Raw genomic sequence first — 15,970 nt, 5'->3', positions numbered from 1 at the left:
ATTAAACTCCATCTGCCACTTCTCAGCCCATTGGCCCATCTGGTCCAGATCCTGTTGTAATCTGAGGTAACCCTCTTCGCTGTCCACTACACCTCCAATTTTGGTGTCATCTGCAAACTTACTAACTGTACCTCTTATGCTCGCATCCAAATCATTTATGTAAATGACAAAAAGTAAAGGGCCCAGCACCGATCCTTGTGGCACTCCACTGGTCACAGGCCTCCAGTCTGAAAAACAGCCCTCCACCACCACCCTCTGTCTTCTACTTTGATCCTGAGTAAAGTTTTAGAATTACCAGATACTGTGCTGCAATGTTCTCTGTTCTAAATAAAGGTTTATTTTTAACATAGCAAGTTGTTGTGAGTTACACTCTACTGTCTAAAAAGAAGGAAACAGTAGTAATTTTCAGAAAGAAATTTGCCAGACAATTGAAGGAAATAGAAGAAAGAATCCAGGGCTATAGGAAAGTTGCACAGATTGGGTAGCTCTTTCAAAGAGCTAGTAGTGGGCAGCTGGGCTGAATAGCCTCCTTCTCTGCTGTATCATTCTATGAAAAGGGTTACCTTTTTATATACGCAGGGTCCCACGGAACGCATGTAGCTGCAATTGCTGCTGGATACTTCCCAGGAGAACAGGAAAGGAATGGTGTGGCTCCTGGTGCCCAGATATTGGCCATAAAGGTGGCCGATTCCAGATTAAACACTATGGAAACAGGGACCAGCTTAATCCGGGCAGTAAGTAGTATTCTTTTCATTGACTTTAGTTTATTATTATAGCAAAAAACTATGGCCCAGTTACATGACAGTGTACTCAGGTCACCTGTGTAGAATGTACAAAGTTAAATATCACACAACACCCGGTTAGAGTCCAACAGGTTTATTTGGAAGCACTAGCTTTCAGAGACCTGCTCCTTCATCAGTAGATGTGGAGTATAAGATTGTAAGACACAAACATTATTGCAAAAGTTTACAGTGTGATGTAACTGAAATTATATATTGAAAAAGACTTGGATTGTTTGTTAAGTGTCTCATTTTTTAGAATGACCATGATGGTTTCAGTTCTTTCATATATAAATCCCAGAACTTTTTTAAAGTTACATTCTCAAGTGAACTTTAACAATGGGTGCCATGTCGGCCGAGACAATGCATTGAAGGTGTGAGGTGCCCTGTGTGAGGCTGTCTGTGCCTCAATGTTCAGAATGAGTCCATTTCTAAAAAAGGGATTTGTAGAATCTTAATGGATTTGTGCAGTTTTTGAGCAAAATAAAATGTAATTCTGTAAGTAAAAATTCACCCCACAAATTTAAATGTGTGTGTGGGGGGCAGATGTGTGAGTCTCTGTGAGAGAGAGAGTGTGTGTTTGTGTCTGAGTGTGAAAGGGTATAAGTCTGTGAGAGGATGCATGAGAGTGTGGGAGTGTATGTATGAGCGTGTGAGAGAGAGCTTGTGTATAAGAGAGGATCTGCATGAGTGTATCGATCTGTAGGGGAGTGTGTGTGTGTGTGTGTGTGTGTGTATATGTGTGTGTGTGTATATGTGTATAGAGTGCAGTGGCATCACCTGTAGTGTGACATGAACCCAAGGTTGAGGCCATCACCATGGGTACCGAACTTGGCTGTCAGCCTCTGCTCGGCCATTTTACACTGTTGCCTGTCCCAAAATCAACCTTGGAGGATGGTCACCCAAAGGTCTGAGGTCGAATGCCCCGGACAGCTGAAGTGTTCCCTGGCACAACACTCCTGCTTACTGATTGTTGAACGGTGTCCTTTCATCCGATGTCGCAGCCTCTGCTCGGTCTCGCCAATGTCCATGCTCAGGGCATCCTTGCCTGCAGCGTATGAGATAGACAATGTTGGCCGAGTCACATGAGTACCTGCTACATACATGGTGGGAGGTCTCCCCACATGTAATGGTGGTATCCGTGTCGACACTCTAACGCGTCTTGCAGTGTCTACCGTGACAAGGTTGGATGGTGTTGTCCTGGAAGCTGTGCAGTTTGTTGAGAACAATGTGTAGAATGTAGTTTTGTAAGGGACTGAAGCAGATGTTTCATCCATTGTTTGTCTCTCCCTCTAGATGATCAAAGATTTACAATCTCTGTGCTGAACTAAAATTAATCACTTTCCAATCCAGTGTTTCATTCCCTGTGGGCTACTCCAATTAGAGCTGATTTCTTATGTCCTAGCTGCACTACACTACATAATTAATGTTCCCAGTTTGACTTTTTTCTCCAAAACTATCCTGAGTAACCTCCTATCTTCCACTTCCCACAGTCTTGAGCTTAGCAGAATCCTGCTGCCTAAATCCTATCTCTCACCAAGTGCCATTGGTCTAGTATCTAGTATTGACTGATTTACATAATCTCATGTTCCATCAACACCTCAAGTTCAAGATTTTTGCCATAGAGTCATAGAGATGTACAACATGGAAATTCCCTAAATCACCTTCCTGTCTTTGTAACCTCCTCAACCATACCAAGGATTCAAACATTCTTATTCCTTTTCGGTTCTGGTCTCTCGTATCTCTACTTTTTTTGGTGCACCATATAAAGCCTTGTCTTTAGCCAGGTAGGCCCTGAGCTCCCTCCCTAAACCTCTTGATATTTCCCCTTGACATGCTTCTTCAAGCTTTTGTAGTCAGAGAGATATACAGCAGGGGAACAGACCCTTCGGTCCAACTTGTCTCTGCCGAACAGATATCCAAAATAAATCTAGTCCCATTCACCAGCATTTGGCCCATATCCCTCGCAGCCCTTCGTAATCGTATAGGCATCCAGAATGCCTTTTAAATGTTGCAGTTGTACCAGCCTCTATCACTTCCTTTTTGCAAGGTTTGTGAAGGTTTGTAGCTCAGGTTGAGGTTTAGGGTGTAGGTTTGCTCGCTGAGCTGTAGGTTTGGTATCCAGACGTTTCATTACCTGACTAGGTAACTTCATCAGTGGCGACCTCCAAGTGAAGCGAAGCTGTTGTCTCCTGCTTTCTATTTATATCTTTCTCCTGGATGGGGTTCCTGGGATTTGTGATGATGTCATTTCCTATTCATTTTCTGAGGGGTTGATAGATGGCATGTAGATCTATGTGTTTGTTTATGGCGTTGTGGTTGGAGTGCCTGGCCTCTAGGAATTCTCTGGCATGTCTTTGCTTAGCCTGTCCCAGGATAGATGTGTTGTCCCAGTCGAAATGGTGGGTTTTTTCATCCGTGTGTAGGGCTACAAGGGAGAGAGGGTCGTGTCTTTTTGTGGCTAGCTGGTGTGCATGTATCCTGGTGGCTAACTTTCTTCCTGTTTGTCCTACATAGTATTTGTGGCAGTCCTTGCATGGAATTTTGTAGATGATGTTCGTTTTGTCCATGGGTTGTACTGGGTCTTTTAAGTTTGTTAGTTTTTGTTTGAGAGTGTTGATGGGTTTGTGTGCTACTAGGATTCCGAGGGGTCTTAGTAGTCTGGCTGTCATTTCTGAAACTTCTTTAATGTATGGTAAGGTGGTTAGGGTTTCTGGCTGTGTTTGGTCGGCTTGTCGTGGTTTGTTCTTGAGGAATCTGCGCACTGTATTTTTTGAGTATCCGTTCTTCTTGAATACGTTGTATAGGTGATTCTCCTCTGTTTTCCGATGTTCGTCTGTGCTGCAGTTTGTGGTGGCAATAGTGTTCTGATACAGCTTTGTTTGTGTGTGTGTTGGGATGGTTGCTGGTGTAGTCAAGTATTTGGTCAGTGTTTGTTGGTTTTCTGTGTACGCAGGTTCTCCGTTGTCCTTTCTTTCGTCTGTGACGTCCAGGAATGCGAGTTTGTTGTCAGTTTCTTCCTCCTTGGTGAACTTTATGCCTGTGAGGGTGTTGTTGATGATGTTAAATGTCTCTTCTATCTTGTTTCGATTTGTGATGACAAAGGTGTCATCTATGTAGCAGACCCAGATTTTTGTTTGATGGTTGGTAGGGCTGTTTGTTCTAGTCTTTGCATTACCGCTTCTGCTATGAATCCTAATAGCGGAGATTGCGCGCCAAAAAATGTTATTCAAACAAGGAACAAATTAAGAATGGACAGACGCTGTAGAACGTGCCATAAACACCAAACAACGACAAACACAGATAAAGAAAAATCGGGACCTGAAGAAAAACTTGACAAACTCACAAAAAAAGACAAAACCGATAACACAGGGGCATGGATAAAGAACTTATCAGACCGGACCCTATCAGACACAGAAAAAGTGGTACTAATAAAAGGATTAAATTTCAATTACCGAGACGCTGACCATAAGGATTTCCTAGTGGCATTAGAAACCACATTGAAGGACAACAATCTCACGGAAGAAACACAGCAAACGATTAGACAGACAGTTGCACTTACTCTGAGCCGAAAGATGGAAGGAAACAAACTGAACACACAAGTAAAGAAAGCTCTAGAAAACCTCAAAAAAGACAAAAACATCGTTATATTACCTGCAGACAAAGGTCGGCTCACAGTCATCCTGAACAGAAGGACTACATTGAGAAAGCCAATGCACTACTCGCAGACACCAACACCTACCAACAGGTGGCGCTAGACCCGACCCCACAACTAGAAAACAAAATGACATATCTCCGAAGAAAATTACACTATTCCGGACAATTAAACAAGACAGAATTCCAGAAAATGAAACCCGACGGGACCAACACCCCACGATTCTACGGACTACCAAAAATCCATAAACCAGGAGCCCCCCTCAGACCTATAGTCTCACTACTTGGAACACCAACTTTCAGACTGGCCAAAGAACTACGCGCAAGACTGAAATACCTAGTAGAAGAGTCACAGCACTCCATCCACTCCACCCAGGAATTCCTGAAAATCATCAAAAACACCAAAATAGAGGAAGACGAAGCAATGATCTCATTCGACGTAACAGCACTGTTCACCTCCATCAACATCGATCTGGCAAAGGAAACACTTAGCACACTATTAGAAAAGACCATCACAGATACCCCAACCACCATCAATCACATTACCACCGAAAACATCATGAAGCTAGTGGACCTGTGCCTCACCACCCACTTCACTATCTACAACATAGTCTACAAACAAACCAACGGCACACCCATGGGATCTCCGCTATCAGGATTCATAGCAGAAGCGGTAATGCAAAGACTAGAACAAACAGCCCTACCAACCATCAAACCAAAAATCTGGGTCCGCTCCGTGGATGACACCTTTGTCATCACAAAACGAAACAAGATAGAAGAGACATTTAACATCATCAACAACACCCTCACAGGCATAAAGTTCACCAAGGAGGAAGAAAGCGACAACAAACTCGCATTCCTGGACGTCATAGTCGAAAGAAAGGACAACGGAGAACCTGCGTATACAGAAAACAGACAAACACTGACCAAATACTTAACTACACCAGCAACCATCCCAACACACACAAACAAAGCTATATCAGAACACTATTCCAACGAGCCACCACAAACTGCAGCACAGACGAACTTCGGAAAACAGAGGGGAATCACCTATACAACGTATTCAAGAAGAACGGATACTCAAAAAATACAGTCCGCAGATTCCTCAGGGACAAGCCGACCAAACACAGCCAGAAACCCTAACCACCTTACCATACATTAAAGAAGTTTCAGAAATGACAGCCAGATTACGAAGACCCCTCAGAATCGTAGTCGCACACAAACCCACCAACACTCTCTCAAACAAAAACTAACAAACTTAAAAGACCCAGTACAACCCATGGACAAAACGAACATCATCTACAAAATTCCATGCAAGGACTGCCACAAATACTATGTAGGACAAACAGGAAGAAAGTTAGCCACCAGGATACATGCACACCAGCTAGCCACAAAAAGACACGACCCTCTCTCCCTTATAGCCCTACACACAGATGAAAAAAACCACCATTTCGACTGGGACAACACATCTATCCTGGGACAGGCTAAGCAAAGACATGCCAGAGAATTCCTGGAGGCCTGGCACTCCAACCACAACGCCATAAACAAACACGTAGATCTAGATGCCATCTATCAACCCCTCAGAAAACGAACAGGAAATGACATCATCACAAACCCCAGGAACCCCATCCAGGAGAAAGATATAAATAGAAAGCAAGGGACAACAGCTTTGTTTAACTTGGAGGTCGCCACTGATGATGTTACCTAGCCAGGTAATGAAATGTCTGGATATCAAACCTACAGCTCAGCGAGCAAACCTACACCCTACCCCTCTATCACTTCCTCTGACAGCTCATTCCATTGACAATCAAATGTTTTCCCTTTATAGAAATGTATCAATATCAGTTTATATATGATTGTCGTCTTGTTAACTCTATTATGGTATAGTGAGAGGAACTGCTCTTGATATCAAGGCAGCACTTGCCTGAATGTAGCATTGTGGAGTCCAAGTAAAACTGGAGTCAGTGTGAATCAGGGAGCATTGCTCCAGTGGTCGGAATAGACTATGCATAAAAGTTGATGTATGTGGTTGTTGGAGGTCAGTCATCTGAGTTCCAGGACATCTCTGCAAAAATTCCTCAGGATAATGTCCTCAGCTAAACCATCTTCATTTGCTTCACTAATCACCTTCTCTCCATCAGAAGGTCAGAAGTGGGAAAGTTCAGTATGCAATATTCAGCATCATTAGCATCTCCTCAGAAATTGACATAGTCCACTTCCTTGTGCAGCAAAACTTAGCCAACATTCAGGCATGGTCTGATAAGTGGCACACATGTGCCAAGCAATAACCATCTCCGATGATGGAATCTGACCACAGCCCCTTGGTGTTTAGTGGTATTTCTATCACTAAATTCCCCAATTATCAACACCCTCCTATTGATGATGAGCATGCAGCAAATTGGATTCTTTATGGATGGAGTAATATCATATGGTGCACTTTCACTGAAGGCTGAAGAGATTATTCCTTGGAAGGCAGGTTCTACCAACAGTGCCGCCACTGAAGTGACATTTCATTCTCTCTGTAGGTTACTGTTTTCAATGTGTGAATACATGGAAGAACATAAAGTGAAATCTTGTCAGCTGCAATTAAATGCAAGTAATTTATCTTCTGGATGTAGGTTTGCTCGCTGAGCTGGAAGGTTCATTTCCAGATGTTTCATCACCCTACTAGGTAACATCCTCAGTGGGCCTCCAGGTGAAGCACAGTTGATGATTCCTGCTTTCCGTTTATATGTTTGGATTTCTTTGGGTTGGTGATATCATTTCCTGTGGTGATTTCATTTCTTGTTCTTTTTCTCGGGGGGGTAACAGATGCGGCCTAACTTGATGTGTTTGTTGATAGCATTCTGGTTGGAATGCCATGCTTCTAGGAATTCTCGTGCATGTCTCTGTTTAACTTGTCCTAGAATGGATGTGTTGTCCCAGTCAAAGTGGTGTCCTTCCTCATCTGTATGTCAGGATACTAGAGAGAGAGGGTCATGTTGTTTTTGTGGCTAGTTTTCTGCTTGTTTGTCCAATGTAGTGTTTGTTACAGTTCTTGCACGGTACTTTGTAATAACCAAAGAAATTCAAACATATAAATAGAAAGCAGGAATCATCAGCAGTGCTTCGCCCAGAGGCCCACTGAGGATGTTACCTAGTTGGGTGATGAAGTGTCTGGAAATGAACCTTCCAGCTCAGCGAACAGACCTACATCCAGAATCTCAACCTGAGCTACAAATCTTCTCAAAACTCACTATTTTATCTTTTGTTTTCCAGATGATCGAAGTGATCAATTACAAATGTGACCTTGTAAATTACAGCTATGGGGAAGCATCTCACTGGACCAATGCAGGGTAGGTAGAAGTCCATCCTGTGTTACAGTGGTGTAAACTGGATCATGTGGAGCTCATTTTACCAACAGCCTTGTCTGTTGGCTACAACTGCAGAAATCTTGTTCACTCATAAACTGCATGCTATATGGAACAAAGTAAGAAAAGATTTGTGGACGTGCTAGCTGAATCCTCTAGTTTTTTGGGGTTCCTTCATTGGATTTGTACCTTCTAACCTGAGGCTGCATGTACCAGGAATTCATAGCAACAAACCGGCCATACAGCCAAACTGGCCTGTGCTCCACACCAGTTTTCCGCCTGTTTTCATATCACTATATCAGCATTTACTTCTATATATTTCTTCCCCATGTGCATATCTATCTTCTTCTTACATGTATCCATTCTGTGTTCACAACAGCTACTTTGGGTGGAAGCTTCCAGGCCTGGAAGGCGAGAAGTGTGCTTTGTTAGATAGACCAGAGCTTCACTAATTTCCTGAACTTTGTCAGAGTGAAAGTTTCGGTAGGAAGACCCAAGCTCCACCTTCCCCTCTTGCCACCAATTGAAGCCTTTAAATGATCAGTTAATGACCATTCGAGGGCCTCTGCCTACACAGTCTGCCATCAGTTCAGCTCAAGGTGGAAGGAAAGAGTCATCAGACCCAACTGTTAATCAGTGTCCACAGGATTTCCTTTCACTAGAAGGTGGTGGGGTCTTCCTTGATCTGTGCCAGTTTGTACATGTCTGAGGGTTTGGGCTTTGGCTCTCCCCTCCCCTACCCCCAATCTCCCTTCCAATCATCCCATGACTCCAAACCCCAGAAATGTCCCCTTCACCACCACTAGGTTATGGCTAGTGCCTTGGCAGGGCCCCCAGGCTCCCTCCTTATTCCAGCAGAAATCCCACTGGCACCTAATCAGTTGTCTGACTGCAGGAGAATTCAGTGGGATTTCTTAGTTGTGAAAACTCTCCCACTTTAGGATGTAGTCTGTACATGGCACAATCCCAGCCATTATTTATTCACTAGTTCCACATTCTCACTGCCCTGTGGGTAAATCATCATCTTATTGGAATCATTTGTGACTGAGGGGGCCCTGGATAGAGTGGACATGAAGATGGCTTCCACTAGTAGGAGAGACTAGGATCCAGAGGTACGGCCTCAGAGTGAGGGGACAACCCTTTAGAACTGAGATGAGGAGGAATTTCTTCAGCCAGAGGATGGTGTATCTGTGGAATGCATTGCTCTGATAGCTGTGGAGCCCAAATCACGAAGTATATTTAAGATAAAGTCTACAACCACCTGATGAAGGAGCGGCGCTCCAAAAGCTAGTGTGCTTCCAATGAAACGTGTTGGACTATAACCTGGTGTTGTGTGATTTTTAACTGATAGATAGGTTCTTAATTAATAAGGGGATCAAGGGTTATGGGAGAAGGCATGAGGATCAGATTGAGAAACATATCAGCCATGATTGAATGATAGAGCAGAATTGGTTGACTGAATGGCCCAACAGTCTTATATTTATGACTTCCAATTTATAGACCCAAGTTTTGTTTGTTAAAGTCATTTCATATTGAATTTATTACACCAGGAAGCCTTGGCAAGGATTGCAAAACTGTTGCAAGAATTGAGTGACTCAAATTGTTAGTTTTTATTGGCTTTTTTTTAAGCTTACTCAATTCACCAAAATTTTAATTGCAAATTGGCCCTGAACTGGATAAACTAGTTTATTAATATCAGTCTTTCAGCAGATTGACAAATTAATAATTGTGAGGAAAATAAAGCTGCCTTCTCTCTGGCAACACCTGTCAGGCTTTATGCAAAAAAGGGTGAAAGGAAAACAAAAGTGAATGGCATTCACTTTTGCTGATGTTTTTGGAAAGAAGCCAGTCCTGTTGATTATTACTTGTATCTTCGGAGATTTGCCCTTTACTGTGAGAATATCCATTTCACCAGACTTACAATCTGATCTGTTTTTCATTTCAATAGTCATGCAACCTGTCTGACTGTCAGTAATAAACTGTCTTATAGAATCATAGAAATAACAGCGCTGAGAAAGATTGCTCATCCCGATGGGTTTTTGTTTGCTCCTCACACTGATCCCCTTCTCAATATTCTTTTCAATGGATCACCTGCTCCCACAGTGGCGCTGGAAGTCTTTGCTATTGGTGTCGTCAGTCTGCACCTGGAAGTTGATGTCAGGGCCCACCCCACCCCAAGGAACGCTTGTACCTTGGGTGTAGTTCATCCACTGTTCTTTGTACTGCTTCACTTGCCAGTCCCACTCCTCACCTTCAGCCTTTGTAAAGTGCCGGGAGCAGGATGGACGTGTTTTAGTGCTGTGACAATGTGATATCGTGATTCGAGCTGAATCAGTTTAAGACATTTGAAAGTTTGGTTTGGTCCTATTCTTTGATGGGAATAAAGTCACTGCAGCCTCATTGACTCACAGGTACTGTGAGTTCAAGGTGAGTGCACTCCCTGCAGTGAGGTGAAGGATTGGACTGGAGAAGCTAGATTGTTTTCCTACAAGCAGAGAAGTGTCAGAGGAAATCTGAAAACAGTATCTACGCTCAATGGACTTAGATGCAGTAAATAACGAGAAGGTGTTTCCAGTGGTGTTGAAGGTTCGATAACCAAGAGGGCACATGAGAGCAGAGCCTCAAAATTAGGGGGAGCAGATTTAGGACGAATTGCGAAGGAACCTCTTCACCCAGAGGATTGTGAATCTATGAAATTTCCTGCCCAGTGAAGTAATTGAGGCTTCTTCATTGAATGCTTTTAAAGCTAAGATAGATAACTTATTTGAACAATGAAGGAATGAAGGGTTATAATGAGAGGGTGGGTGAGTGGAACTGAGGCCACAAAAAGATCTGCCATGTTTTTATTGAATGGCGGAGCAGGCTCGAGGGGCCAGATCACCTATCTCCTGCTCCTAGTTTGTATGTTCTTACGTTAAACCCTGAACTGGATTTGGAATCCACTGCCAGACAGGGTGCATGGTACAGATTCAGTGATTGCTTTCAAAGTATAATTGGATAAATATTTTGAACAGAATAAAATTGAACGGATGTGGGCAAAGGGCCAGTGAGTGGGATTAACTGGAATGCATTCAAAAGAGCCAAAATGATTGAACAGCTTCCTGTGCAATACGATTCTATGATGTTTATGATTTCCGTTTATCTCCTTAGCAGATTTCTTCTAACTGATGGGTAGGTGTCTGCCACAGTAATATCATGTGTTAAGATTTTCTAGTTAAGGCATTCTAATGATTCTCTATGGGGATGAAAATCATTCTGGTGCCTTGTTATTTTGCTGGTGTTGAGTTTATATCCCTATTGTCAATTTGCCAAATAAATTTTAATTACCTTTCAAAAGCTTTGATATTGCTGGAAACCAATTTTAGAACAGGTTTTAATCTTTTTCCATTCAGTACTCAAACCCAATTGTTTTCATGGCTCAATGTAACTAAGATTGGTTGCTTTATGGTTGTTGTGAATTTTCATTGTATCCTGTTACATGATCCCAACTTTCAGCTGTAAAAGAGACCATGACACTATTCAAAGAAGCAGCTTGGAGTTCAAAAATACAAGCCTGGTGTTTAGATCAATGTATATTGTTCAATCAACCTAGAGAAAAACAGATTATTTGGCCATTAACACATTGCGATTTGTGGGATCCCTCTTTAACAGCACTGTGGATGTCCCTACAACCTGAGAACTGCAGCAGTTCAATGAGACAGATCACCAGCACTTTCTGTAGGGCATTTAGGGACGGGCAATTAATTCTGGCCTCGCCATCCCATGAGTGAATATAAAATAACTTTGCTGTGCACCAACTGATATTGAAACTGAGAGAGGTGAGGCTATTAGAAGGATAATCTTGATTAGTGAATGATTTTCACCCCACTTGGGATGAAGACGCCACATCCTGATTCTGCCCAATCTCATCATTGTGATATGCGTACAGCACAAATCTGTATACAATCTAGACAATTCAAGTCTAGAAGGAGGCTAGCCAGAATGAGAATCCCCACTAGGGATTGTACTAAAGTAGACTATTGGAGTCAAAGCAAATGGTTTGAGCAAATCACACAAAGCCTAATACTATAATAAAATGGAAAAATACTGCAGGTCTGGCAGCATCTGTGGAGACAGAAACAGATTCAATGTTTTGAATCCAGCGTGACTTGTCTTGAGAAGTGGAAATGTAATAGGTTTTATTCCATTGAAGTGAAATGATATCCCCAGATTGACGATACATAATGGAAAACAGGCATAATGGTTGTATTAAGGAACTTAACAATTAACTTTTTGAGTTATCCATTTGCTGTTAAATTGAAGGGTCATAGAATATCATGGAAGGTTACTGCCAGGTTAGTTGTCAGAAGTAGAAAAAATTCCATTCTCCAGAAATTATCTTTAAGGAAAGACTGACTAAATACAAATGCCCAAACATGATGGAGAAATCTAAATGGTTTAAGTTGCTCCTTTGAAGTCCAAAAACATTGCATCAAAAAACTATGAATTGTTGGAATTGATTAAAGGGATAGGATTTGAAAATCGGAGGGAGCATGCTTTTTAAAATGTATTCCTTTCATGGGATCTGGGTATTGCTAGCAACACCAGTCCTTGAATTGAATAGTTTACTATTTCAGAGGGCAGTTAAGAGTTAACCACCTTGCTGTGGCCAGTCTGGGTGAGGACACCATGTTTCCTCCCAAAAGGGTATAAGTGAACCAAATCGGTTTTTACAAAAATTGATGATAGTTCCTACATCATCAATGAGACCAGCTGTATCTTTCAAATGTTAGTAATTGAATTAAAATTTCACCTGTCAAGGTGCGTTTTGAACCCAGCAATTACTGTGACCCTCCAGATTACTGTTGAGATTAGAGTGGTACTGGTAAGCACAGCAGGTCAGGCAGCATGCAAGGAGCAGGAAAACGTCAATTCTCCTGCTCCTCGGATGCTGCCTGACCTGCTGTGCTTTTCCAGCAGCACTTTAATCTAGACTCTGATCTCCAGTATCTGCAGTCTTCACTTTTCTTTCCAGATTACTGGTCAAGTGACATTCCCACTACATTACCATATTTTCCTATGTGAGGTGAATGGCTTAAGTTGACTGTTCTAGATTGGAAGACTAAAGAAGTTGAAGAACTGAGTGTTTTGGGAGCCATGAATAAATTAATTAAAGCAAATTGACAGCTGTTGAAGTTTCATAACCGAAGCCATGGCTCGAGGGAACATACAGAATCACAATTAACGAGAAGTTTCTCTCTGTGGCATACTTATGAGCGCCAGCATCTTACTAAGTCGGTCTTTCCTTTCTTGCATTAGTGCCATTATTAATTTGTTCACTTTAAGAAATTTGGAACTGCAGTAAGGAAAGAAGATGCTTCTTCAATGGTCAAATTGAAGGCATGCAGATGCAGAGGGGTCTCAGATAAGATAGTGTCTGCTGCATAGATGAGATAATATTTAAAAATATTGATGCAGTTGATACATTCCAAGATAAGGCCACAGATAGTTCCCTTATTATTAATCTAGATGAAAAGAACAAATGAGCCAAGAGATCATTTTGAATTTGGAAATGACTTAGTTAACCTGCTTGTTATAGTATTGTGTACGGTCCTACACTCCCTATTAAAGAGCAGTGGAGCCTATTGTCACTGAGAGTTATCATAAGATGCATAGTGAAAGATTACTTTGATTGGTGGGATGGTTATGAGAGGCCACAACTTGAAAGTAATAACCAGAAACATTAAAGGAAGGGTAGAAGATCACTGCTTTTCCACAGCAAATGGTTAGAACTAGATCATTCTGCTGCAAGTCAAACTTAAAGCCAAGATCATAAAATATTAACTGAGGAAGTAAATTTTTACTTGAAAGAGTTGAATATGAAATTGTACAGGGAGTTGGTTTCGATGAGATGGCATAACAAAGAGTATGGAGAGTGAGATGATGCAGCTGGATGGAATGTATGTGGAGTGAGCAGGAGGGTGGAATCAGCTGCAATAGCATATTAAAGTATTTAGAAGTGGAATTAGACACAGTTGCTTATGTAGACAGTCATTGGTTTAGAGTTCATGGGTAAAAGAGCCCTTCTGTTGCTGGAACATCCTTTGTTTCACTCTGTCTTTGGATTGAAGATTAAGCCAGTCAGGGCTGTGGGGAAAGGTCGGAAGAGAATGAGTTTTTGCAGGAGATGTGCAGTGTGCTAAGGAGTGGCCCTTGGAGTTTAATTTGGAGGTATTGCATTTTGGTACACCAGACAAGGGCAAAATTTATACGATAAATGGTAGGTAATTTTGTAGACCAGAGAGACCTGGGGGTTCAGGCATATAATTCTTCTTATTCGCAATTTCATAGGTTTTAGAATGCTCATGGACAAAGCCAAGAGTGGTCCTAAAGGAAGTGTGCTAAACTGGGGGAAGGCCAACTGTACCAAAATTCGGCAGGAAGTGGGGAATGTAGATTGGGAGCAGCTGTTTGAAGGTAAATCCACATTCGATAAGTGGGTGGCTTTTAAAGAGAGGCTGTTTAAAGCTCAGGAGAGGTATGTTCCTGTGAAAATGAGGGATAGAAATGGCAAGGTCAGGGAACCATGAATGGGTGAAATTGTGAGATCCGCTAAGAGGAAAAAGGATACATACGTAAGGTCTAGGTTACTGAAGACAGAAGAAGCTTTGGATGAATATCCGGAATCTAGGACCAATCTGAAACGGGGAATTAAGGCTAAAAGGAGTCATGAGATATCTTTAGCAAACAGAGTTAAGGAAAATCCCAAAGCCGTTTTTTCATATATAAGGAGCAAGTGTGTAACTAGAGAAAGGGTTGGCCTACTCAAGGACATAGAAGGAAAGTTATGCATGGAGTAAAAGAAAATGGGTGAGATTCTTAATTAGAACTTTGCGTCGGTATTCACCGAGGAGAGGGACGTGACGGATGTTGAGGTTAGGGATAGATCTTTGATTACTCTAGGTCGTCAGCATAAGGAGGGAGGCAGTGTTGGGTATTCTAAAAGGCATTGAGATAGACAAGTCCCCCGGACGGGATGGGATCTACCCCAGGTTACTGAGCGAGAGAGGAAATAGCTGGGGCTTTAACAGATATCTTTGCAAAATCCTTAAACAGGGGTTGATGTTTTGGAGGGCTGAAGAATTGCTAATGTTCACTTGTTGAAGAAGGGTAGCAGGGTTACTCCAGGTAATTATAGACCAGTGTGCCTGATGTCAGTGGTAGGGAAGCTGTTGGACAAGATACTGAGAGATAGGATCTATTCCCATTTGGAAGAAAATGAGCTTATCAGTAATGGGCAGCATGGTTTTGTGCAGGGATGGTCATGTCTTACAAACCTAATAGAGTTCTTTGAGGAGGTGATAAAGTTGATTGATGAGGGAAGGGCTGTAGATGTCATATACATGGACTTAAGTAAGGCATTTGATAAGGTTCCCCATGGTAGGCTGATGGAGAAAGTGAAGTTGCATGGGGTCCAGGGTGTACTAGCGAGATGGATGGAGAACTGGCTGGGCAACAGGAGACAGAGAGTAGTAGTGGAAGGGAGCTTCTCAAAATGGAGACCTGTGACCAATGGTGTTCTACAGGGATCTGTGCTGGGATCACTATTGTTTGTGATATATATAAATGATTTGGCAGAAGTTGTAGGTGGTCTGATTAGCAAGTTTGCAGATAACACTAAGATTGGTGGAGTAGCAGATAGTGAAGGGGACTCAGAGAATGCAACAGAATAGAGATAGATTGGAGAGATGGGCAGAGAAATGGCAAGTGGAGTTCAATCTGGGAAATGCGAGGTGATGCATTTTGGAAAATCCAGTTCAAGTCCTGGGAAAAATTGACATACAGAGAGATCTAGTATTCAGGTCCATTGTTCCCTGAAGGTAGCAACGTAGGTCACTAAAGTGGATAAGAAGGCATACGGCATGCTTTCCTTCATCCAACGGGGTATTGAGTACAAGAGTTGGCAGGTCATGTTACAGTTGTACAGGACTTTGGTTTGGCCACATTTGGAATACTGCGTACAGTTCTGCTCGCCACATTACCAAAAGAATGTGGATGCTTTGGAAAGGGTGCAGAGGAGGTTCAATAGACAATAGGTGCAGGAGTAGGCCATTCTGCCCTTCGAGCCTGCACCGCCATTCAATATGATCATGGCTGATCATTCCTAATCAGTATCCTCTTCCTGCCTTATCTCCATAACCCTTGATT

At 42.3% G+C, this 15,970-nt stretch overlaps 1 protein-coding gene across 1 annotated transcript in view; it reads left to right on the top strand.

The window, feature by feature from the left end:
• LOC122557441 (tripeptidyl-peptidase 2-like) overlaps nucleotides 1-15,970 on the top strand; it is a 114,228-nt gene that overhangs the window by 15,274 nt on the left and 82,984 nt on the right. Inside the window, exons 7-8 of the mRNA XM_043705196.1 lie at nucleotides 580-734; nucleotides 7,692-7,768. Of these exons, the coding sequence (XP_043561131.1) occupies nucleotides 580-734; nucleotides 7,692-7,768 (232 nt within the window). The remainder of the gene's footprint in view (nucleotides 1-579; nucleotides 735-7,691; nucleotides 7,769-15,970) is intronic.

This window comes from Chiloscyllium plagiosum, chromosome 15 (assembly GCF_004010195.1).
Source record: "Chiloscyllium plagiosum isolate BGI_BamShark_2017 chromosome 15, ASM401019v2, whole genome shotgun sequence".
NCBI classification, from domain to species: Eukaryota; Metazoa; Chordata; class Chondrichthyes; order Orectolobiformes; family Hemiscylliidae; genus Chiloscyllium; species Chiloscyllium plagiosum.
The sequence above is the reverse complement of the archived record's forward strand: the minus strand, read 5'-3'. Positions and strand labels throughout refer to the sequence as shown.